Source organism: Ictidomys tridecemlineatus, chromosome 12 (genome assembly GCF_052094955.1).
Source record: "Ictidomys tridecemlineatus isolate mIctTri1 chromosome 12, mIctTri1.hap1, whole genome shotgun sequence".
NCBI lineage: Eukaryota > Metazoa > Chordata > Mammalia > Rodentia > Sciuridae > Ictidomys > Ictidomys tridecemlineatus.
Genome location: NC_135488.1, coordinates 13,722,939 through 13,746,511, shown reverse-complemented (window position 1 = coordinate 13,746,511; position 23,573 = coordinate 13,722,939). Strand labels below are relative to the sequence as shown.

Below are 23,573 nucleotides of genomic sequence, written 5' to 3'. Positions count from 1 at the left end.
CTTTTCCTTCCTGATCTCCTCCCTGATCATCTCTGATATTCTTTTCTCTAAAATTCTCCTCCCTGATCTTCATTTCCCTGATCTTCTCCTCCCTAATCTTATTTTCTCTGAATCACCTCTGTAAAAGCCCCTGTTCCTGCTGATGGGCAGAATCACAGGCTTTGGGACAGGAGTCCCCTGTGTTTCTCCTTTGCTGGCAAATCAATAAACCTTCTTTTTCCTTTTTTCTCAAAACCTGTTTTCATTACTGGATTGGCATCAGTTACAGATGCAGTTTTAAGAAAAAGGCAAAGAACTTTTCTTGCTTTGCTAGCAAGGGAGAACCACAGGGTGCTCCTGCCCCAGAGGCTATGATTCTGCCCTTCCACCAGGGGGAGCAGGGGGCTTTAAAAGAGGTGACTCAAAGGCTACATTCCAGTGTTTTCTGTTGGAGTGTAATTCACTTGTTAATTTGGAAGAGAGTCATTTCTGAGATTTCTGGTGCCATCCCTGAATTACTTGGGTTCCTGTGGTGAGTGTGTGCTCAAGGACAGATCACTCTGCCTAGGATGGAGAAGAAAGCTGATCCTGTTTCTTCCAGAAATCAGGGAGTGAAAGATAGGGAGGGAGGGAGAGAGAGAAGAAGAGAAAGAAACGTGTCCATTTTAAAAATAAGTCGCAGTGCCAGAGCAGCGAGGGCTATATTCCAAGCATAAAGTGGACCCCTGTATCATAATCACTCCCATAGCATGCTTAGCACATAGTAGGGGCACAATTAAGGCTGTTTGTGGCACTAGATTACTAGTTCTTTCCTCCACACCAAACGCAGCTTTAGCTTCTGCTAGACACCAGGGCTCAAGCCCCTGTGCCCCATGAACTAGCCGGGTCAAGTTCTAAGCAGGGGAGCCAAGTGCTACTCGGCCATGCTGAGGGAGAGAGCCCGGCTGTGGCAGGAGGACTGCTGAATGGGGTCCAGGTGTGTGGATGGGGAACGGAGGGGAGAAGAGACCCAAGGAAGGGACAAGGAGCTGGAAGAACTTCTGTCCCCATGGTCTGCTGCTACCAGCCTCTCCTCCGGACCTAGAGACATGAAGCCACGACCACTTTGTGGTGTGTACAGATTCTGTAGGTCAAAAGCTATAACTAACAAGGGTCAACAAACCCCACCCTCACGCACAACTACAATGCACCAATAAAATATGGGTGGGGGAGAGCTTCGTGGGTGCTAGCCATGGGCTCCTTGCAACCACTTAAGTCTGCCCCGCAGCAGGAAAGCAGCCATCACCCAGTGAAATGAGCAGGCCCGGTGGTGTGGTGTTCCCTAAAACTTCGTTATGACAGGAAAAAAAATAGAAAGTAACTCTAACAAGAAACAGCAGAGGTGGCCCATCTAGTAGCCTCCCGCCCTCCATGTCAGCCTCTATGCCTTTCAAGGTCAGCCCTGAAGGCAGGTCCTCCCCTCGCTGCCCCTGCTCAGGTGCAGAGCTGCCCCTCTGTGCCTGCTGCACTTTGGCTTTACCTGTTACCATGGCAGGAACATGTGGAGCTCTCTATTCCTGCCTGTCTGCCCAGCCGCTGTCTGTCCCTGCCTTCTCTTCATACCCCAGTGCCCAATACCGAGCCTGGCATATAGTAGGTGCAGTTTAGATGTAGGATTATTAAGAGCATGGACTCTGGGTTTAAGTCCCAGCCCTTCCACTTCTTGGCTATGCGGATCCTGCTTAACTTCTAGCTCTGAGCTGTCTCTTGTGGGCCACAGGGTGACTCTATTAGCTCCCCAAAGTTGTCACAGGGTTAAATTAGTTATTCCATCTAAAGAGTTGGAACACAGCTCAGCCTTAGTACATGCTCAAGAGTGCCTATACACAGTAGGTGCTTCATAAATGTAGCAAAACAAAGGAAGAAAACCCCCAAAGAAAACACTTTCATTATCCAATTGGGAATAAAAATTGAAAAGATAAGTTAAATTGGGTCCAGATTTAACTAAAAATAGCAACAAAAAACTAACCACTCTTAAATTCAGTTGAACTATGTATAAATTTTTCTGGGCCTAAACATTTTTTTCCTTTGTTTAAAAATGAAATCTATGTTTAAGGCCCAGCGATTACTCGGAGCATCATACATATTGGTTTATAAGTTAAAGTAGTCTTTCTTCTCTTCTCCTGGGCTCTTTTCTCTCCCCTCCTCCCCTTCCCCCTTCCTCTTCCTCTTCTTCCTCACCCCTTCTCTTGAACTTTCTTGCTATGGAATTTTTAAATATTCTCTTCTATGAACTGTTTCCTTGGGATACCCAGCATCTAAGAGAAATTAACTCTAAATTGGGTTCTGGAGAATCATGCCTCTTGGTCTTTTTTTGATCTTTGCATCCCTGGATGGCCCCTGGCCTGCCTTCATTGTTCCAGATACCGCAAATAAAAATATAGACACCCTAAGACATTCTTATTGCAGGTAAACAACAAATAATTTATTAGTGTATGTCCTGTTCAATATTTGGCTGCCCAAATATTACTAGGGTGTCCTGTGTTTACTGTGGCAATCTCATTGGAGCCCCCAGGACAGGGCCAGCCTTGTGCTGCCACTCAGGCCCCTGCTCAGTTGACTGTTCTGTCCTCACAGTCTGGAAATGCTCAATCATTTTTTAAACAAAAGGCTCCCCATTTTAATTTTGTATGGGGTCCCCAATTATGTAGCTGGTCCTGTTTCAGCCTTGGAAGAAAACTCTCCTTGTTGGACTTTTTTTTTTTGGGGGGGGGGTGGTACTGGGGATTGAACTCAGGGGCACTTGACCACTGAGTCACTTTCCCAGCTCTATTTTGTGTTTTATTTAGAGACAGCGTCTCACAGTTGCTTAGTGCCTTGCTTTTGCTGAGGCTGCCTTTGAACTTGCAATCTTCCTGTCTCAGCCTCCCCAGCTACTGGGATTACAGGTGTGCACCACCATGCCCAGCCCTTGTTGGACTTCTTAATCCAAGTCTCACTGTACCTGGCATAAATCAGGGGAATATTTAGTGTAGAAATGCTGGTTGCCTCCTAGATGTCTTGAAAAGCGATTTGACTTAAAACCACTTTTATTGGTGTTACACAGTCCGTGCTGCATGATGAATGTGACATTGATTATGAACGTGGGCTTCTGATGTCATCGTTCTACACAGTTGCCACACTCATCGCTTCCAAATGTCAGCTACAGATGAACTTGATTTCTCCTGCAGATGGGGCCTTCCTTACAAGAGAAGGTGGTGGCTGTTCTCGTTGCTCAGGTGGCCTCTCGTTCTCTTAAGGAAAGGGCTCCATCAGGCTGAGGTTGTGGCTCAGAGGTAAAGCACTCACCTACCATGCGTAAGGCATTGGGTTCGATCCTCAGCACCACATAAAAATAAATAAAGATAATGTATCCACCTATAAGTAAAAATAAATAAATAAATAAAATTTAAAAGAAAAGAAAGGGCTTCTGAGCAGATAGACCAGAAAATGAAGAGTTCAGGACCAGAAAACCATAGAAACAGCTGCAGAGGCATCCCCCAAACCGCACGCCCCCCACGAGAGAAAGCGCATCCCAGGTCGTCTCAAGGAAATCCGGCATGCCCTAGACCCCTGACTTTGCTCAGGATGTAATCACTGCAAAAAAACTGACGTTTCATTTTTAAAAAGGACTTACTCGGAGGTTCATTTTAACTCATGAAATCTTGACTACAACTAAAAGATCCCATGAATAAAAATGGTAGTGAGTTTCCTGGTTTTGACAATCACTTTTGTTATATAGGAGATCACTTTTGGTGGAATCTAGGTGGTGGTGGCTAGAGAGAATATCTCTGTAATATTTTAATTTTGCAACTTCTGGTAAATCTGATTATTTAAAATAGAAAGTTAACATACACACACATATGTGTTTGTATGTATGTATGTGTGTGTGTGTATATATACATACATATATATATATATATATATATATATACACATACACATATATACATACATATGTGTGTGTGTGTACAACCAGTATGCTACAATGCTATATTCAGTAATATATCTAAAAGGTTAAAAACAAATGCCTCTTCATTGCAAGCTCTGTCTAGATGCTCCCTGATCTATCTTTGCCTCCTCCTTGTAGTTTGTCAAAGTCCTGTGTCTAGAGATGGCAACCCACAAACCTCATGGTAACTGATGGTTTCAGTCACTTACCTTTTATGATGGGGCCTCGACAGCAGAAAACACCTCTTCTTAAAAATTACGTTGGCTTGTCTCATGACCTAAAAAAGAAGCAAGCACCCCCAATGGGTTATCTTGTCATGTAGGCCAGGACCCAGCTTCTCTCAAATTTAGCACCTGAACTTGATTGTTATGTCATTCTAATTTTAATACTAGTTGGAGTGAGCTAATTTTCCCAATTTAAGTTGCTTAAATCAGAAAGGTGGGAATGACCACGAGGGAGATTTTAAGGGAGGGAATGTACTAGATGAGATTCTGAAAACAGGAAGCAGACTCCTCAGCTCCCAACTCTGTGGTGCCTGTCTGGGGATACAAGGAGGGACAGTTGGCCCTCTCAGTGCTTAGCTTCTGGGTGGCAGGTAGACCACACACCAGCAAAGAAGTGGTGCTGTGTCCTCAGGTAGCAGCAATTGCTACCAAGAAAAATGGAATGAGAGAAAACTATGGAGGATAGAAATCAGAGAAAGCCATTGCTCAATGCTTGGAATGAGGTTGCTTTTATGGAGGTTTTTTTTAATAGAGAGAGAAGGGTTGGAGCATTATACACCTAATAGATTAGCAGGAACAAAGAAGTGGACGTGTCAATCCTGGTGAGAAATTAGTGAAGCTGAACTTGACTGCCAAATCATGTTAATTTCAGCCCTAGTTCAAGTTTGTTCCTTTTCTTACTTTCCCCACTGTTGGCAGTGTTTGATTTTCACACTTATTTTGTATAGCAACAACCATAAAAATGTTCCTATTCTTTGATGCATAATTCAGTGACGCGCAATCACACAGGATCTAATGCATTACCAGAGATACCTAATAACACTCCCTTTACTATCCTGAAATGAAATCATGGATCATAAAATCCATCTAGAGACATAATTTTCAGAATTCGAGGCAATACTTCAAAGAAATCAAAGAGACATAATTTATAATAAAGCAAAAAGAAAAATCACGGTAAGACATTCCCGTGCCTGCCTCCATACACAGGATTACCAAGGCAACCTCAAATGCAGACCGAAGCCCAGGCCTAAGGACCCTTGGCAGCAGGGACATTGCAGGTTTCCATGGAAACAGGAAAGGAGAGAATAGCCAGAAACACCTGTATCTTCATGGGGAGGGGAGTTAATCCTTCCATGACCCTGGGACTGGAGAGCCTGACAGCCTCCGTGTCACTGCGTCAGGCCTGGGCTCTCACTAGCCTGCTGTTTATCTGGATATATTGATGTCAAGGTTATTGACAGTGTAAAATTGGAAAGAACCTAAGTGTCTTACTGAATGGGAAATGTTTAATTAGCATGATTTATTCAAACAAAGAATACTATATAGCTATTAAACAGCTAAGTAGAATCCTATATAGCAATGCAAAATACCCCAAAATATCACATGATATACTATTAAATGATAGCATATATAAAATTTTATATAATTTCTGTAAAACCATTTATACAGTGAATAAGGGAAATTCTAAAAATAATAACCAAAAGAGAATGAACTAGCACTCTACTGATTAGTTAATAAATCACCCCAAACTTAGTACTTTGAAACAACAGTTTGTTAGCGCATAGTCACAGAACACCAGCAGTTTGGGCTGGGCTGGCTGTTGGGGAGGCTGGTTGCGGGCTGTTGGGGAGGCTGGTTGCGGGCTGTTGGGGAGGCTGGTTGTGGGCAGCTAGGTCAAGGTAGCCTCACTTGTGTCAATCTGTCAGTGAGTGAGCCACAGACTTCTTTGAACAAAATCCATGAGTATTTTAGGCCCGAATTATATCTTTAAAGCTGCTGATGGGGCGGGGGCAGTAGAGATGGCTTAATTTGGACATTTTAATATTATTCTCTAAAGGCCTAATTAACCAGAGAATGTCAAAGGCAAAGAAGAGAACAGACTGGCCATCTGATCTGCAGAAGGCAGGCAGCTTTCATCCGACATGTCAGTGAAAGTATTTGGTTCCGGGACCAATGTTGAGGCTGAGGCAGGCAGGAGGCCGAGCTAGTTAGAAATCAGCCGTGGGGGGAATCGGAGTGGTGGGTAAACACAAGGCATTTGCCATGGGCACTGGAGGTCCCTGGAAGGAAGGGGTCTTGCTCTTGATTCCTTCCAAGGAGTTGCTCATAGGGAAACTGCCTTATCCAGCGGCAGTATTTATAGGCACTCTGGCCTCTCTACCTTTCTGAGCATGGCTGATGAGGACTGAACTCTGCACAGGTGGTGGCCCGGGAACTGCTGGCTCAATACACCAAACAGCACAAAGACCAACCACTCGCTGGCCTGCTCTGGATCTGGGTGGCGTCTGTGAGTGACAAGATGAGGACCAGGTATGTATATCACTCAGGGTGTCCTTGTCACCTGCCTTCAATATCTTATTATCCAACCTAAGTTTGCAAAATCTTGACATGCCCAACTTACTCTGGTTTGAAATTTTTTACTATCTAATGTACACAAAAATGTGAATATGTAAATTGAATGCTTTTGCAACCTCTGACCATCATAAGAATTCAGACAATGCTGATTTTCTTCTTTCTCCTCATGCACCTTCTTTCTTATACACCCACTGCTCCTAACGCATTATAGGTTTTAACCCTCAAGCCACATTAAGTAGGTTTTTATTTCCATTTCATCAATGAGGAAACTGAGGCACGGAGGTTAAGTATTTGCTCATGGTTGCATGGCTAATGAATGGCAGAGCTGGAATTTGACGCCACACGCAGGATACATGATTTCAGGATGCTTTTATCATTTTAATCAGTTTTTTTGTCTTAGCATTTTCTGTAAGCTCTGAAGATAAGGCATAATATATGCTATATCAGGGACTTCCTGTTTTCACTCAATATTTTGTTTCTATGGTTTATCCAAGTTGTTATATGTGGCCAAGAAGTGTCATATCATCCCCAAATAGTCCATCATATGTATATACCGTAATTGGCTAATCCATTCTAATCTCCAGTATTTGCGGACCTTTAGGTGTAAGCAACATTTTGATATTTTGCACAAAGTTGTTACAAAAAAATCTTGCTTATGTTTTCTGGGGAACCCACAAGAGTTTGTACAGGGCTTTTTTGTAGTTGACATGATCTAGAGTCAAAAATGCATTTCAATCATCACAACACCCAGAGCCCTCCATCCCAGACAACTGAAGCAAACTTTCCAGGAAACAGTGCCTGTCCTGCTACTCATGTTACTGTCTGGTGTTTTTAAATTTTATTTTTTAGAACACTGGATATCAATCTTTTAAATGGATTTCATGGCCCATCCGTGATTTGCAACCTGTTTTTTGAAAAACATTCCTCTAGGGTAGATATCACCCAGGAGTGGGCTTGCTATTGTGGAATATGCCAATCTTCAACTTTACTAGACAGTGACAAGGTATTTTTCAAAGTGGTTCTACAAGTCTACCCTCCTGCCCGAAGCACACATTCTGTAGAGCCACAGCTGATTCTCCTCAGCACTTGATCTTAACAGATTTCCTAAGTTTTCTCAATGCAACATAAAAAATGATCTCCTATCAGGATTTTAAATCGCATTTTCCTTATTACTTCTAAGGCATACCGTGTTTTCCCCCTCTTCATTTTCCTTATGTTTTTCTTCTTTGGTGAAATGCCTCTTCATGTTTTTATCCATTTTTTTTTCTATTTTGTGTGTGTATGTCTCATCTTAGTGATTCTGAGGGGTTCTTTTTTCTATGTCACTATAGATGCTACAACCCAGTTAGTGGCTTTTCTTATACTTTCTTTGTGGTATCTTTGGATGAATGCAAATTCCTGAATTATAACAATTTAAGTTAAGATTATAAATTTTTAAACTATAATTCATCCTTTTCTTTGATATTCAACACTTTCTTTATTGTCATGAAATATTAATTTTTTTAAGTCTTGAGAGTTTCATATTTCATGTTTAATTCCTGAATTCATTGGAAAATTTTGTATGTGCTTTGAGGAAGGGATCTAATTCCATTTTTTTTCTCAATTTTCGGAGTTGTTTGTTGTTCCAGTACCATTTAATAAACTAACCATCCTATCCTAGTTATTGGCAATACAAACTTGCTAAAATTTTCCTTGAAATGTATTCAATCTACGGATTTGCAGAAAATTTAACATGTAAATACTTTTCTTACTCTGGCATTTGTTAAATTTCCACACATGTGGGAGTCCATTTGGGGGTTATTTTGTTCCTAGAGAGAGTTTGTATATTTTTGACCCAACAAACAGGTTATAATTACCCTGTCTTTATGATAAAATATTACTCCATTATTATAGCTGAAATACAACTTAGAATTATGTATTTCCCTATAGGCACACACACACACACACACACACACACACACACACACACATACACACACACACACACACACACACATATAAATTACGTATTTAGAATTTTGTATTTCCCTATAGCTATTGATATCAGTTTGTCAAATTCCTCCAAAAGAAAACAACAGTGTTATATACTAAAGGCAGTGTTGTAAGAATGAATGTATATTATCATAGTTGGATGTAAGGTGTCCCCCAGAAGCTCATGTGTGAGACAAAGCAAAGTTTAGAGGAGAAATGGTTGTGTTATGGGAGCCTTAACCCAATCAGTAAATGAATGCCCTGACAGGATGAACTAAGTGGTACCTGAATGTAGTAGGATGTAGCTGGAGGAGGGAGTATCATCGGAGTGTGCCTTTGGGTATATATTTTGTATCTGGCAAGTGGAATCTACCCCCCCCAAATAGAGCCTTGCTAATACACTGATGTTACATGAAATTCATGTAAATTATGCTTGTTTATAATAGATCAAAGTTGCGATTCATCTTTGTGTTTACTTCCTAGGCAATCTGTTAAGACACAAAGCGGATGGTAACTGTGCTCATGTGTTTGTCTACGTGTGTGTATTTCCCCAGATGATCAACACCAACAATCATCATTATCCCCATCATCACAGTGGATGGGACCATCATATGTAAATCAAACTCAGATGACCAAAGTTTACAGCAATACTTGAAATTTAGTGTCTCAGAAGCATTTCATTTCAGCCCCATAAAAGTTATGGTATGCTGATTAAATACTGACTGGAAGCTGAAAGAGTGCTTACTTGAGGTTTATAGGGATGGAAAGGATGCATTCTGTTGCCACCTAATTTTTTCCCCTAAATATTGCTGTCCAAGACAGCCAAATATATTCATTCCATGTTTTTAAGGGGAGGGGATGTGGGTACTCTTTATTTTTTATAATAGTATTTTCTACCAATAATAAAATATAAGGAAGAGAAAATGATGATAAAAGAAACCATATTCCTTTTCCAAAGAAAAACATTTATTGTCTTCAGATTCTTTATCTCTGTTTTTGAGGGGAGAGAGAGAATTCATTCCCTCTAGTAAACATTTTTCACATGGAATATCTGAACTTTTCCCTTTGTAATTCCTACGCAGAACTTTGAATGTCCTGTATTAGCTTCTCCTCTGTCATTTATTCTCTGAGAAGACAAAGAATAAGAGCCACCCATGTGGAGTAGTTGATTAGACTGTAAAGAGTTGATTTTTTTTATCTTTACATGCAATGTGCTCCAGAACTGAACCCTGGGTTTTACTACCTATCTATAATCAACAAGTCCATCCTTTGGTGGTTTTTTTTTTCTTATTGCCAACATTTTATTATGAACATTTGTGAACATATAGAAATGTTGAAAAAATTGTGTAGCCTACGCTTACCTAATCTACCATCCAGATTCTACAATTAATCATTTGCTCTACATTTATCTGTCCCACTATCCATTCACCAATTTGTTTTTTGGGGCATTTCATGGTAAGTCTCAGCTATCAGTATCCTTTACTCCTAAACACTTTATCCATGCTTATCATTAACTAGAGTTCAAGGTTTATTTATAGGACTTTTTTCTGAGTCAAATTTACATAAAGCGGATTGCATGAATTTTAAGTGTACTGTACCATGATTTTTAACAAAGGCACATGCCAGTAAGAGGAAAATCCCGTCAAGATATTGAACAGTATCACAGTAATTTCTTTCTAACATGAACTATGAGTCGTGCTATTTCTCTGTGCCATTTATTTATCCAACACATATCTTCAGAGCTCCTCTCTGGTTCTGTTATTGTGCTAGGTATTTGGAGATAGTGAGGTAAATAAGACATAGCCCTCAATGAGAGCTGACAGTTCAAATAAAGAGATGCCTATATTTTAATTAGTTAATTAATTAAGCTAAGTAGTCATAGTTGCTGTGGAAATCGGCTCACACAGAGAAGGGGGTTAGCCTATACACCTGCGGTGGGGGCAAGAAGGGCTTGAGAAAGATGGAGAGAGGGCTCAATACGGAGGCTCGGGTGGAAGAAAGACCAACATCTTGGGCTTCAATGTTAAATTATGGAAAATTCTAGTCCATAATTCTAGTCCAGGCTGACAGACCCCAAAGGCCATGGGTTTCCATGCTGTCAAAACCAGGAAGGCACCCTGGAGACAGCCCAGCCACCAGCACCTCCTCCACCCAGCCCCAGAGAGCCTGGTGGAATAAGCAGAAATCTGAGCTGAGAAACCCTAGATTTTAGAATATTCATTTAAGAATACAGTCAGTTGCATTACAATCACCTAAAAAGGATTATGGAACAACCTGTTTTAAAAGTATTGTGAAAGGTCTTGCCAGGCTCTGATTGAGACACATCTTGTGGCTGTAATAGTTCACTTCTGGTTACACTGAGAGAAAAGTGATCCTACAAGCATAGGTCCATGTGTGCCCACATGATACAGGCATGCCCAACTGCACATGTGTTCACACGTCTGCTGCAATCAACGCTGGGTCCTCTAGTGTGCTAATGTCCCCAAGGTAAGACATGCGAAATGATCCAGGTAACGTGTCAAGTTCTCTTTCAATAGACTAGAAAATGATTGTGCTGTTGTATTGCATGGACCGCTCAGTCAATAGCTATAAAATGTAGATCCTGAGAGGTTAAAACAAAAAACTTGGCCAGGGGCTCTCTGTTGATAGGAATACCTCCTAAACTCCCAATGACTTTGATTGGTGATAAAGGTTAAAAATGCAGCTCACATGGTAAATGGCCACAGCAAAAAAAACTAGAGTGGAGGAGAGGATAAGGAAAGGAAGAGAGAGGCTTAGTGAAGAACAAAGAGAAGGAATTATTCCAGGAGGAGATCTCAGGTCTTTGTTTTTTTCTTGGCCTTGTTAAAGAGCTACAGCTTTGTTATTTTATTTAATTTTTCTTAATCAGTTGGAACTATCTTGCTGTAACTGCTAAGCAGAGACCAAAAAGGGTAAAAATGATAATTTTTAGGATTTAATATCCTATGCAAGGAAATTTTCCTCTTTCTCTCTGTTCCTCTCCCCACCCCCCACCTCCACCCCTCTTCTCCCCATTCTCCCTGTCTTAATTTGGAGATGCTCACCAAGCCCTGACCAGAGGAATAAGTTCCAGTCTTATCAAGCAAACATCCTAACATTCCCCTATCTATTACTAGCTCTCCAAGTATTTAGTTAAAAACTAACTTTTTAATTGGTTTACACATGTTTATTGGCCAACGTACAGGACTGGACCCTTGCCCAGCACCAAGCTTTGCACAGGATACAGGACAAACTCATATGTGTTATTGTTATTCCCTCTTAGACTTTGGGTGGGGCCCTAGTTTCATACCTTGTTAATATGTCACTCTCATTAGTTAGGAGAGCTATCAGATGTTGGTGCTGGTTCTATGGCTGAAGGACTTGAACTTTCTAGGACCTGCCATGGCTGGAGGATCACCAGAAAAATTCTTGTTTGCCCCAGGTTGTCTGCACATCTGCTGCCAGACAACTAGAACCAAAATTCAGATCAGACTATAATGTTCCCACAGTGATTAGCACAGGAAATGAAAGCAAAAGGCAGATGTTGTGATTAATCCAAACCAAGCTCCAAAGAGACCTTCTGTAGATTTCCAGTCCCCAAACGCAGGGCCTAGGCCTGAGTTTCCCCCATCATCCACACCAACGGAACACTTAGCATACAGAAGTACAGTGAGAACTGGACCAGGGTAAGTAACTCCCATTTTCTCTGATACTTTAGGCACTTCTTAAAGATAATAAGATGGGTCACTTAAAGAGTAATATGCACTGTCACAAATGCTTCCAGAACCAGCTATAGAAATTTTTAAAAACAGTTACACCCTCAATTTGCCCAGACAATCCTCCATTATAGAGGATTGCAGGCAGCAGTAAACAAAATCTGTCTGAGAGTGGAGGTCACAAATAAATCCCACACCACACTACCTCCAGCACACTCGAAGATGCAAGATGGATGCAAATCTCTCTCACCTGCCTGCTGTGTCCTCAAGGAAGTTGGAAGAGGATGTTCCATTTTGCTGGTCCCCCAAGTATTCTGAAAAGAGGGCCACTACAAACCCTACACCCACGTCTAACATCTGCTGAAATTACTAAAAACCACTCTACTTTCTGAGCCTGGGTCTAACCCCACCTTGTACTTGAAGCAAGCAAGCAATAGTGCATTAGAACCAGCTCAAATGGGTTGGTGATGGTCTACTATGTGCCCCTATTCCCAAGTCCTTGAAATTAGCCAGTGGGAATCTTTACACCATGGAAATTGGTGTACACTACAATTCAGGGTTTTTTTCTTTCTTCCTGGAGAACTGGTTCTTCAACATTTACCAGCACATCCCTGTTTTAGAGTGATGAGATATAAACTCTTGAACATCCTGAGACAATGTTCTCATCAGTATGCAAACATATTATGCTGCTATGAAAACTAGGAACATGTCAGATGGATTCATATGCTGCCTTTGGGAGCCCAAACCTTTCAATTGCCTTGCTTTAAGCATTACAGCTGTCATCTGGAATTTTTCATTTACCAATAGAACCTTTAATCTACCTATAAAATATGATTCACATAATGAATCCAGGTATTTCACCCAGTGCTAAAATCCAAAAGCAATTAGCCTTTTTGTTTATTTCACATGGGAGTTAGACTAAAAGCTAAATGTACATGCAAAAAAAAGGAGCCAGGCATTGGTCCAAATGTCTGAGTGATGTACTAATTAAATTGTATAACAACACTGCTATCTTTATACATACACTTTATTACAGGTTGGGGAATCAGCCCAGGCCTTCCAAGTCAGCCTCCAAGAGAGCACTTCCTTAAAACCGAAGGAATGGTGCAATAGTTTGTAAGCAAATTGAGTTGCCTATTCAGAAACAGATGAGGCACTGGATGAGATTGAAAATGCTGGGTTAATTTTCTCTTTTCTTTTCTACAATATCTTAATTGGGGAAACATTGTTTCAAAGTCTAATTATTCATGTAGTCACTAAAAAAAAGTGTGGTAAAACTTTGGTAGATGCTAAGAACAATATAAAATTAATAAGACCCAGTCCAGTGCCTCTAAAAGTCCTCAGAGAGCCCTAGCCTGGAAGAAAAGTAAATGATGGCAAGAAAGATGCTCCTAAGTAGGACCCAGTATTCACAGGTTCTTCATGGGTCCAGGGAGGGGGAGGGCGGCAGAAGGCTCCCCAGAGTGAAATGCAATTAAGATTATCTTTTTTCTTTCTTCCTGTTCCATAGGTTTCCATGAGGAGTTAATGAGAATATGTACTATTGAAGTATCTTGCTTCCAAAACTCCAACTTTTAGCCACAAGGAAAATCTAGAATAAGTAGTAATAGCAATGCAATTACCATGCATCAAGGTTTTCCAGGTACCAGGCACTGCTCCAGGGAGCTTCATCTGTCCTGCTCCATTTAATCCTCCCACCACCACCAGGATGAGCGCAGGTGGGCAGTGAAGCCTCCCAGTGAGTTGGGGTTTGAATCCAGGGGTCCAGAGCTCCCAAACACACATCATCTCTTGGAATAATACAACCCAGTACAATTACATCATCCCACATCTCACCCTACTCATATAGCATCATCTCTGACTATTTATTTTCTTTAGGGAGAGTGTTACTCCATGAAGAGGTAGGGCACATAGATGAAATATAAAGTGAGGTTTGAAGTCAATCCTGGGTGCTCCTCCTGGTCACATCACTGACTGGGCCATGAGATAAGTTGCCTCTACAGCTGCCACCATTGCCATTGCAAGTCATGAAATCCAAGCTTCTTGAACCAGTTGCAGCTTCCCTGATCTTCAGATTGGTCTGATCTCCTAACCTATGGGGATGAGTGCATGGAGTACTGCATACAGGCATCTGAATGGCAGGCCACTCCCCTTGTGCTAGGCGTGTGAACAGAAGGCCACTCACCTCCTAGGCACAGCCCTGGGCGTGAGGCCACATGTTGCAGTCCCTGCACTTAATCCACAGCCCACTCCTTGAATGGTCACTGCAAGGGCAGCTGGCCAGAAATTGTATTGGTGGCTGCCTGTAATCTGCTTAGCTACTGCCTGAGTATATACACATGGTAACTGCACAATAAAATCAGACCCACTTCCTGCTTGGTCTCTGGAGGTCTTGATTAGACACTCCCGCAGCCACACTCTCCTCTATCCTGTTCCGTGGATCTCCTAGCTGGATGAGAGAGAGCCCACACACCCATGCAGGCTGCTTCTTCTTCCAAGAGAGTCCCTTCCCAAAAACCACTCCACCCCAGTTCCCATCCAACCTTAGCTCCTCAGCCTTGAAGCCCTTGCCTCCAGGAAGCTCTTCCTGACCCCTCATCACTGAGTGAGCTCCCTGCTAGTCTTCCTAAGGGGCCCTTCCCTCATCCCCAGGGTACACTCGCCACTTATCACACACTAAATATAACTCCCACCTCCTGGACCTATAATACTAATCAGGGAACCTCCACATCAGCGAGGCAATTTCCTTAAATATATGCCTTCACAAACTGACCCCTAGAGACTCTAATTCAGGTCTTGATGATAACCCAGAACACTGCCTCTTTATAAAGACTCCCAGGGAATTCTGATAGGCACCCTTGATTCATGCCTACCTGATGGTAAATTATGCTAGATTATATACTTTAAAATGCTGGAAATGTATATTCCCAGAGCCAACCACATGCCTAACGAGTAGTTTAAGATTCTGTTACCTATTTGTTAGCTGGTCTCATTCATGAGTGAAGATAGTTAACCTCAGATATCTTCAATATTTTTCATCTATAAAATGGTATTATAACATCCCACATGAATGCTTTTTGTGACCTACTTATGAAAAATAAAATTTAAACAGTTGTAATCAAGGAATTCCTCATCCTGACATTGAAGAACTTCCCCATTATCTGTCATAATGAAACCTCTCAGCATTGAGATTCTTATATAAAGTATGCTTCAAAAAGAAGAGACGATCCATGTGATCTTTTCATACTCTGTTACATCTCAAGAAAATATAATGGAGTTGTTTCAGTTAAGTCCCTCAATTGACTCCACACCTCTTTAACATGAAATGCACCTGGAAGATTTCATTTCAAGTCCATGAGAATATATAATCCTCTGTCTTTGTCCTTGCCATCTGGCCACCCACTTTGCCATGACTAAGCAGCCACTCACTGAAGGAAAGGTCCTAACTACTCAGAGGTCTTACCCAGTTTCAGCACAGCTTCTCTAAATTAGCCCAATGTCACACACCACTTTAGGGGTGCCCAACCTTCAGCTATTCACCCAGAGGAAAAAGAGCCAGCACATTCCCACACTGAATTCCTTGAGAGGAAACAGGACCAGCCTGAGAAATAGAAGTTTTCACTCTCCCAGGAGCTCCCTGACCAGCCTGGTCCAGCTGCTCCTGCAGCCCCCTCCCTGCTGGGCTGACATGTGGCAGGCTAAAACCTCTGGGCAGCCAACCTGCGGTGGCCTGGTATTCATTGGGCTCTCACACATTCTCCTACAGAAAACTAGGAGGAAGTCTGGAAGGAAAATCAAGGCTAAGTCTCCATTCTTTTCCAGAAATTGTGCTAGCTGCTGACAGGATGGAAAAAAGGCAAATCCTGCAAAAGAAAAAGAAAGTCATGCATTGCTCTGGGCAGCCACACAGGCCCTGGGAACGCAGGGTAATGCTGGAAGCTTAGGAAAGATGTAGGGATCACTGATCAAGCAGGCTGTGACACAAAAGTAAGATCTTGTTATCTTCATCTGACATTGATTCTGAATGCCTACCCATAAATTCTGGGGTACCTGCTCACGAATTCTAGAGTACCCATCCACAAATTCTAGGCTACCCTAAGCCCCAAGTGTTTTCAGAGCTCCTGAAGGAGAGCCCACATTTTCCCTAGATCTGTCTCCATGACTGTCCTTTGCCTCTGGGAGGTAACATTACTTTAAACCATTGACTTTCTTCAATTCTGAAAGTTCCTCACAACATCTGCATGGTAACTCTTCCAATCTGTTTTCTGGGGAAAGATGGGTATGATCTCTTTATGGAACAAAGAGACCACTGACCTAACTATGGTGGAGACAGTTTCATTGAACTGTGGAAAACAAGAATTGGACAGATGAGGTCAGCTAGAAACTAGAGAAAGAGAGAGAGAGAGGAGTGATTTTTCACCTGGGGGCAACAGGCTCCTAGAACAGGGTATATCAAACTTCAATGTGCTCGTGAGGCATCTCTCCAAAATGAAGATTCTGATGGAGTAGGTCTAGGTTAGGACCTCAGATTTTGCATTGCTGAGAAAAAAAAAACCAAAAAAAAAACAGGTCTGCTAATGTTGCTGACTCACCCTTGGAGACTCAAATCCCTGAGAGAGTCCACAAAAGGCTTCCAAGCTCTGTAAACTCCCTAAAATCATTCACAAACTGTAGTCTGTGCACATGTTCATGTTTCTACAGAGAGAGACCATAGTTTTCAATAGATTCCCATAAGAAATTGATTATGTGCTAAATTGTAGCCTCTGTCAAAAAAAAAAAAAGATGTTCAGAAATCCTAATGCCTGGTATCTCTAAATGGGAACTTACTTGGAAGTAAGATCAAGTTAGAATGAGGCCATTAGGGTTGATCCTAATGTAATAGGACTGACATCTTTAGATTAAAAATAAAGAAAATTTGGACAAAGACCCACAGAAAATGCCATCTGACAACAGATGCAGAGACCAATGTGGCTGCAAGCCAAGGAACACCACTTCTGGAGACTGCTGGCAAATCATCAGAAGCTAGAAAGAAGCAAGAATTCCTCCTCAAAGTGTCAGAGGTAGTAGGTTCTGCCAACACCTTAATATCAGACCTCCAGCCTTCAGAAAGTGAGATAGTAATTCTTGTTGTTTTTAAGCCATCCAGTTTGAGGTACTTTGGGACAGCCCTGAGAAACTAAAGCAGGGTTAATACACACACACACACGCACACACACACACACACACACACACACACACCATTTGCACACACAGACACACACACTTAAGAACTATCATAAGTGCACAAGAAGCCATTGATGAGTTTGAGACTGAGGCTGCATTCCTCACTGACCAATAGCAAGTGCTATGCCTTCCACTTGAAATCCTCCCTGTCTTGAACCATAAAAATGGCTTTTCTCCCAATCATTTCCCTTTTTTTCTGAATTCTGCAGTTTGTGCTTTCCCTTCAGCTTGTAGAAAGATACTCATTCTTTATGGACGTTCTGAACCTAAATAAAGCGTGCTGTTTTTCTCTCAGCACAGTAGATGGAGTCATGGAGGTTAATATATTTTCTTCCTCCCCTAAGTCACATCTGCCATGCTTTCTGTCTTCATCTTGATTCACCCGATCTGATTCTCCTTCTTTTCTGTCCCTTTTTGGCTACGAGAAGAAAGGCAGTCTTCCTTCTTGGATGAGTAGACTTAAAACCTTGACCTATTTATTTTTTTCCCCTCAGGACCAGATGTCCAGGCTCTCTATTTAGGGGACAGAGACTCAGATTAACTTGCTGAGGCCACCTAGGGATGACCCCCTCCTCCAAGGCGCTTCCTGTGGCCACTGTTCCCATTACACTTTCCATCTTCTGCTGAAGGAGGAGGCAGGAAGAGAAGAGAACTAACTAGCATTTATTAGGACGCAGGATGGGGCTTCATAGACATTTGTCTCCTTAGCCCTCATACATGGGTTTTTGTATTTACAGTGAAAAATTGGTATCATTACACCTCATTGATTCCATCTTCCAAATCAGAACACCAAGCCCCAGAGCTCACAAGGAACAAAACCGAGTCTAATCCAGCTCTGCATCTGAAGCCCAGGCTCTCCCTGCTACTCTGGGCCGCCTGCCTGGGGCTGAGCTAACCAGTTAAGTCAGGGAAATAAAAGCAGTCAGGCTCAATTTTGCTGTTCCAAATGTTGTCTTTAAGACAAATATTTTGGTGTCATGTAAACACAAGCACCATCTGTCTGTGGATGTGCTATGTGTTGATCCACTCTCTCTATCTGATGCAAAAATAACCACCAGCAGCTAGTCGGCAGACAAAACAACCAAGACAGCACTCTCCACTGGTTATTATGGACACAGTTACAGCTTTAGCTTCTCCACAATAATCCCCAACTCTGAATTTGCAACACCCCAGGATAGTTCCAGTTTCCTGTAAGGGATTTTGAAAGATTCTTAAACATTCTCAAAAAACAAATTAGTGTCCATGTACTTTAAGAAATAAAGAGTCTCTGCGCCAGACTTCAGCATCAGGGAGAGGGCTGTTTTGTGAAGCTCAGCAATCGTGAGAGGCCACTTGAAGGAACATGGAGACGAGGGCGGTTCTTCTTTCTTCACAATAAGTGACCCTTCCCCTCAAGATACATATGAATCTCATTTTTGTCTGTCTTGATGTCAATAGACAATGCATGAAGGGGAAAAAATAAAAAAAAAACATGACCCCAAAAGGCTACAAAGATTTCCAAGTGAAAGGTTAAAAGATACAGAACTAATTTTGTTTGGACAAAGAAGACCTACAAAGCAAGAGACTCCTATTCAAGAGTGACACATAAGCACACTATATCCCTACTCTGCCTCCCACGCCTGAATTGGACTGATCACATCACTCTTTAGCAATAAGCCAGAATTGAGCCTCAGAATCCTTCTCAACACAACTGTCTAGGGAAACACATGAAATCTATTGGCCATATCCCCAACACTGGAGTAGGCTGCCCATGAGATACACTATTGCACCATAAAGGGAAAAGAAGATGGCAGAGTACATACCCAAAACTATTTCTCTGCTTCTTTTTTGCACCTTGCCTTTAAACCTCTAACTTTCCTCCTCACCATTTCTAGGCACACGTATCCTTTTCCAAGTGTTTTAAATTCGAGTTCATTTTTATCACTTGGCATTCACCTACCCTCCCTCCCTCCGATACCTATATGACAGCTAAAGAGCCATTTATAAGAAATTACCTCAGCCTAGGGTCTGAATTCCCACTCTGAATCCACCACTCTCAACAGTTCAACTTCAAGTGAGTTCACTTAAATCTCCCATCTATTTCCTCTCTTTAAAAAAGAGAGAGAGAGAGAGAGAGAGAGAGAGAGAGAGAGAGAGAATACTTCCTCACATGGCTTTAATTAATAACAAATGAAATAAATGACATAAAAGACCTCATACAGTATGCAGGAGGCAATGGATATTCAGCAAATGTTAGCTTACTCTGAGGAAACAGTGGGTCTAGATATTGTAAGACAGATTCTCATACAGAGACCTGAGTTTCCAGGATATCTGTCTCCCTCTTCAACATTTTATCCTTCTTGGTCCCCCTTTTCCGATTGCCTCCAAGAATTCCATGCCAAAACATGGCTCTTCCCCTTCTGTTGTGTTCGGTCAAGTGGATCTCAGACCCACCAATGTGTCAGAAATAGTTGGAGAGCTTTAAAACTGCTGGCCCCACCCAAAATGACTGGCTTAGCAGTTTTGGAAGGGGCTTGAGAAGAGGTATTTCTAAGATGCTCCTGGGTAAAATCTAGGAGATTTGGGTCTCTATGGGAATTTATCCTGAACTATCTAGACCTACTGTTTCCTCAGATTATGCTAACATTTGCCAAATAGCCACTGAATTCTGCTCCTGCTGCTAGTTGGGGACCACGCTTTGAGAATCATTGTGTAGACTTCTCCCCTGGTCTACTTTTGGTTTATCAGCTGATCAGAAAAGAGCATCTATACCTATTTAGTTATCCAAAAGATGATTGACATCACCCAAAGATCACTTCTGCTATCAAAGTGAACTATGGTTTTCACTTTCAACCATTTTCCCCCCTCCATTAGCATGAAAGTCAATTTAAGAGATTAGTGTTCACCAATCACTAGGTGAATACCCTTGGGCTGTAGTAGGGAAACTCTCAGAGCCCAACTTTCCCACATGTTACACTACAGATAATCATGCTTTCTCCTTAGGACCGTATGAGTACAAATGAAGATTATGCATAAAATGCTCCATAAATTTAAGTTATTTACTATTTGTTCCACAAACCTTGACCAAGCCCCTGCAGTATTTCAGGCACCCTTCTGGAGAGTGGAATAAGAAATGAAGATGCCTTAGCCCCTTCCCTGAGGAAGTCCTCCAACAGGAAAAGGGAGGGACAGTTTAAATAAAAATGACTTCTTGAAGCCCTCTTATAATTCAAGACTAATTCCTCCTAGAAATAACTGTAAAATGGAGGATGCATTCTACGGGCACATAAATCCCCAAGCATTGTAGAATAATGTGCTCTAATGCTGCTTTTTATTTTCTTAGCATTAGCTCTAATATTTTGCTGAGGGCTTGTCTTATATTAATAGTGTGTCCTGGCAGTGGCTGGGGCTTCCTTGGTGTATTTTATCACCTCTAACTTCCACTCCAAAGTCATTGATTTTTCTGGTATGTTTTTCATCACTTGTACAAACATCATCGCCTAATGAATGCTTGGATGACTTTGTTAAATTATAACAACTGAATGTTGAATTAATAGGACAACAGCCACCAAAAATCACTCGCAGAAGTTCAGGTGCCTATAAACAGAGGGATCACCAAAACATGCTGAGACCTACAGAGATCCAGTTTGACAGCTAAAGTGGCGCCGCCATGTGGCAGCAGCAAAAACACATTTTGCAAAGCACTGGGTCCCCTAGTCCCGGGTTGGTATTTTGGTTTTGAATGTTGCTGCTGCTTCTTGGGGATGGGACGGGGGCAGCTGGGAGTTGTTTTACTTTACATTTCATGCTTGAAGGGAAAATCAGTGTTTTACTTGCATTGTTTAAAACATGTCACTCCAATTTCCATAAAATGTTTCCCCTGAAATCACAGTGGTCTGATGGGGTGGTGGGAAATGCCCGGAGGGCTGAGTTGAGAGGCTGACCCTGTGTGATGGACATTCCTGCAGCCAGTTGCTCTTTTCCCTCTCGATGAGCTCTCCTGTGCTCTCTCTTAGTTTTCTTAAGGCGAGCACCCCTCCTGCCCCACCCCTCAAAGGAGCAATAATCCCAGGAAATACATTTTCCCCCCCATGGGCTGTGGTCCTTTTTCTTAGCAACACCCGGTTTCTAATGGTTGACACAGGCCATCTCACAGGAATTGACAGAAATCAGAGAGCAATGTGTTTTCTTTCAAATACTTAAAAGAACTGTAATAAAAGTATTTAAAGTAGTTACCCTTCTTCCAGTTGAACAATTAGTCCTTCTGACTTGCTTTTACAAAGAATGGAATAGTCCCTGGGCAAGGTGGAACATATCTATAATCCCAGAAGCTAGGGAGGTTGAGGCAGGAGGATCACAAGTTCAAGGCCAGCCTCAGCAATTAGCAAGCCCCCAAGCAACATAATGAGATTCTGTCTCAAAATTTAAAAAATTTAAAAAGGACTGGGAATGTGGCTCAGTGATTAAGCGCACCTGAGTTCAATCCCTGGTACCAAAAAAAGAAGAAGAAAAGCAATAATAGTTAAATATATTTTGAATGGAGGTTTAGGATTATTAACCAGAATACTGTCAATTGCTTAATGACTAAAATTAGAATAAATCAAGTGGGACTCGGGAGCTATATTTGGGAGAAGTTAACCAATGCCTTCTCGTTGATGCTTTTTATTTTCCTTAGCAATATTTCAAATAGAAGGGAAACACTTCCTACCATTGTTTAATGCAAGCATATTTCCGTTGTAGGAGAAGGAAGACACTTGCTAAGGGTCCCAACCCTGAGGATGCACCGACCGTGCCCAACACTGGGTGATTTGTGAGATCCAGGACCTGCAGGATTAGCTAATACCCAATTAAGGAGATTCAGCAAGAGTATGGCAGGAAAATTATTGCTTGATTAATCTGTGGCTTGTTCTCATTGTATTTTTCCTCATCCCCCTGCCACCAAAAATGTCAAGTTTTGGGATTCTCTTCTCTCAGAGGTGTTGTGTTGCATGACAGAAAGTGGCAATCGACTGAGAAGACCCTCGTAGCTTTTGTTCTGAAAACCAGAACACGTTGAAAAGATTATGTGAGTCTCCCCCAGGGGACGAGGGAAAAGAAACTGATGCCCCTGGGGTGGCAAGAGGGAACAGAGCCCCTGTTAGAAGTGGGGTCAGGGACGGGGAGCTCCCCTAAGCACAGCCTCCGAAACTCACATCCTTCTCATTATTTTGCTGAGGCTGGGCTCCAACTCATGATTCTCCTGCCTCAGCCTCCTGAGTCACTGGAATCACAGGTGATCACACCACCATGCCCAGCCCAGTCCACTACTTCTAACTTCCAAAATATCTACTTGTTTTTTAATCAACTGATTGAATTATTTTCATGTATTAGACTTTTCAATTTTAAAAATTCTACCTGATTATCTAGGTCATCTTTTAGACTTCCGTTTCTTTAAATCTATATTAAACATACCAAATTATTTGAATTGATAATTCAGAAATAAAAATCACAACTTTTTAAATTGTAGGGTTGTTTAGGAGGATTTAGCATCACAGTTGTTGATTGAATGGTGAAAATAAACTGTAATATGCATGTGAAATATGCTATCACAACCTTATAGGCCCATTGGTCAGACCCAGGGAGGGAGCAGACTCTGAGAGAAGACTTTGGTTTGTCTGATGGCTCTCTGTTCTGAAGGCCTTGAGGACAGAGGCCTCCACAGGGTGCTGGAGTAATGCTCAGAGCCTCAGCCAGGTGCCTGTCACCTATGTCAAGTTTTGGAGTTGACAGAGCTGAATAGGTTGCATAGGATGGAGATGTTTCTCTGCAGCATATTGTCAACTAAGTGGGGCATAGGAGCAACTGAGATACCGCCTTCAAGAACCATGAGGGCTTGGGCCATGAGCATCTTGGTAGCAAGAACACTGATGATCAAAGCTCCACCTCTTAGATTCTGAATTGGGCAAGCCCCACCCCCTATGAACTCTGGAAATTTTGCAGAAATGCCTACATATTTAACAACTACCTTCTTGGGAGAAATCACATGTCACTCCTTTTCTAAGGAATCAGGGCCCTTATTAGAAAACCCTGGTTTATCAGAAGTGGCAAGACTGATTAACCCAAGATGAAAGGCCAAAGGCAAGCAGCGTTTATAACTAGCAGATGTATCGAGTACTA

At 41.9% G+C, this 23,573-nt stretch overlaps 1 protein-coding gene across 2 annotated transcripts in view; it reads left to right on the top strand.

Annotated features, from left to right (window-relative positions):
• The window catches only part of LOC144369054 (acyl-coenzyme A oxidase-like protein), a 250,112-nt gene extending 227,373 nt beyond the window's left edge, over window positions 1-22,739 (top strand). For both annotated transcript variants that reach the window (XM_078028126.1, XM_078028127.1), the window contains exons 14-17: window positions 6,374-6,483; window positions 8,983-13,933; window positions 20,975-21,140; window positions 22,158-22,739. In XM_078028126.1, the coding sequence (XP_077884252.1) occupies window positions 6,374-6,483; window positions 8,983-9,013 (141 nt within the window). In that variant the 3' untranslated portion in view covers window positions 9,014-13,933; window positions 20,975-21,140; window positions 22,158-22,739. The remainder of the gene's footprint in view (window positions 1-6,373; window positions 6,484-8,982; window positions 13,934-20,974; window positions 21,141-22,157) is intronic.
• The last annotated feature ends 834 nt before the right edge of the window (window positions 22,740-23,573 follow it).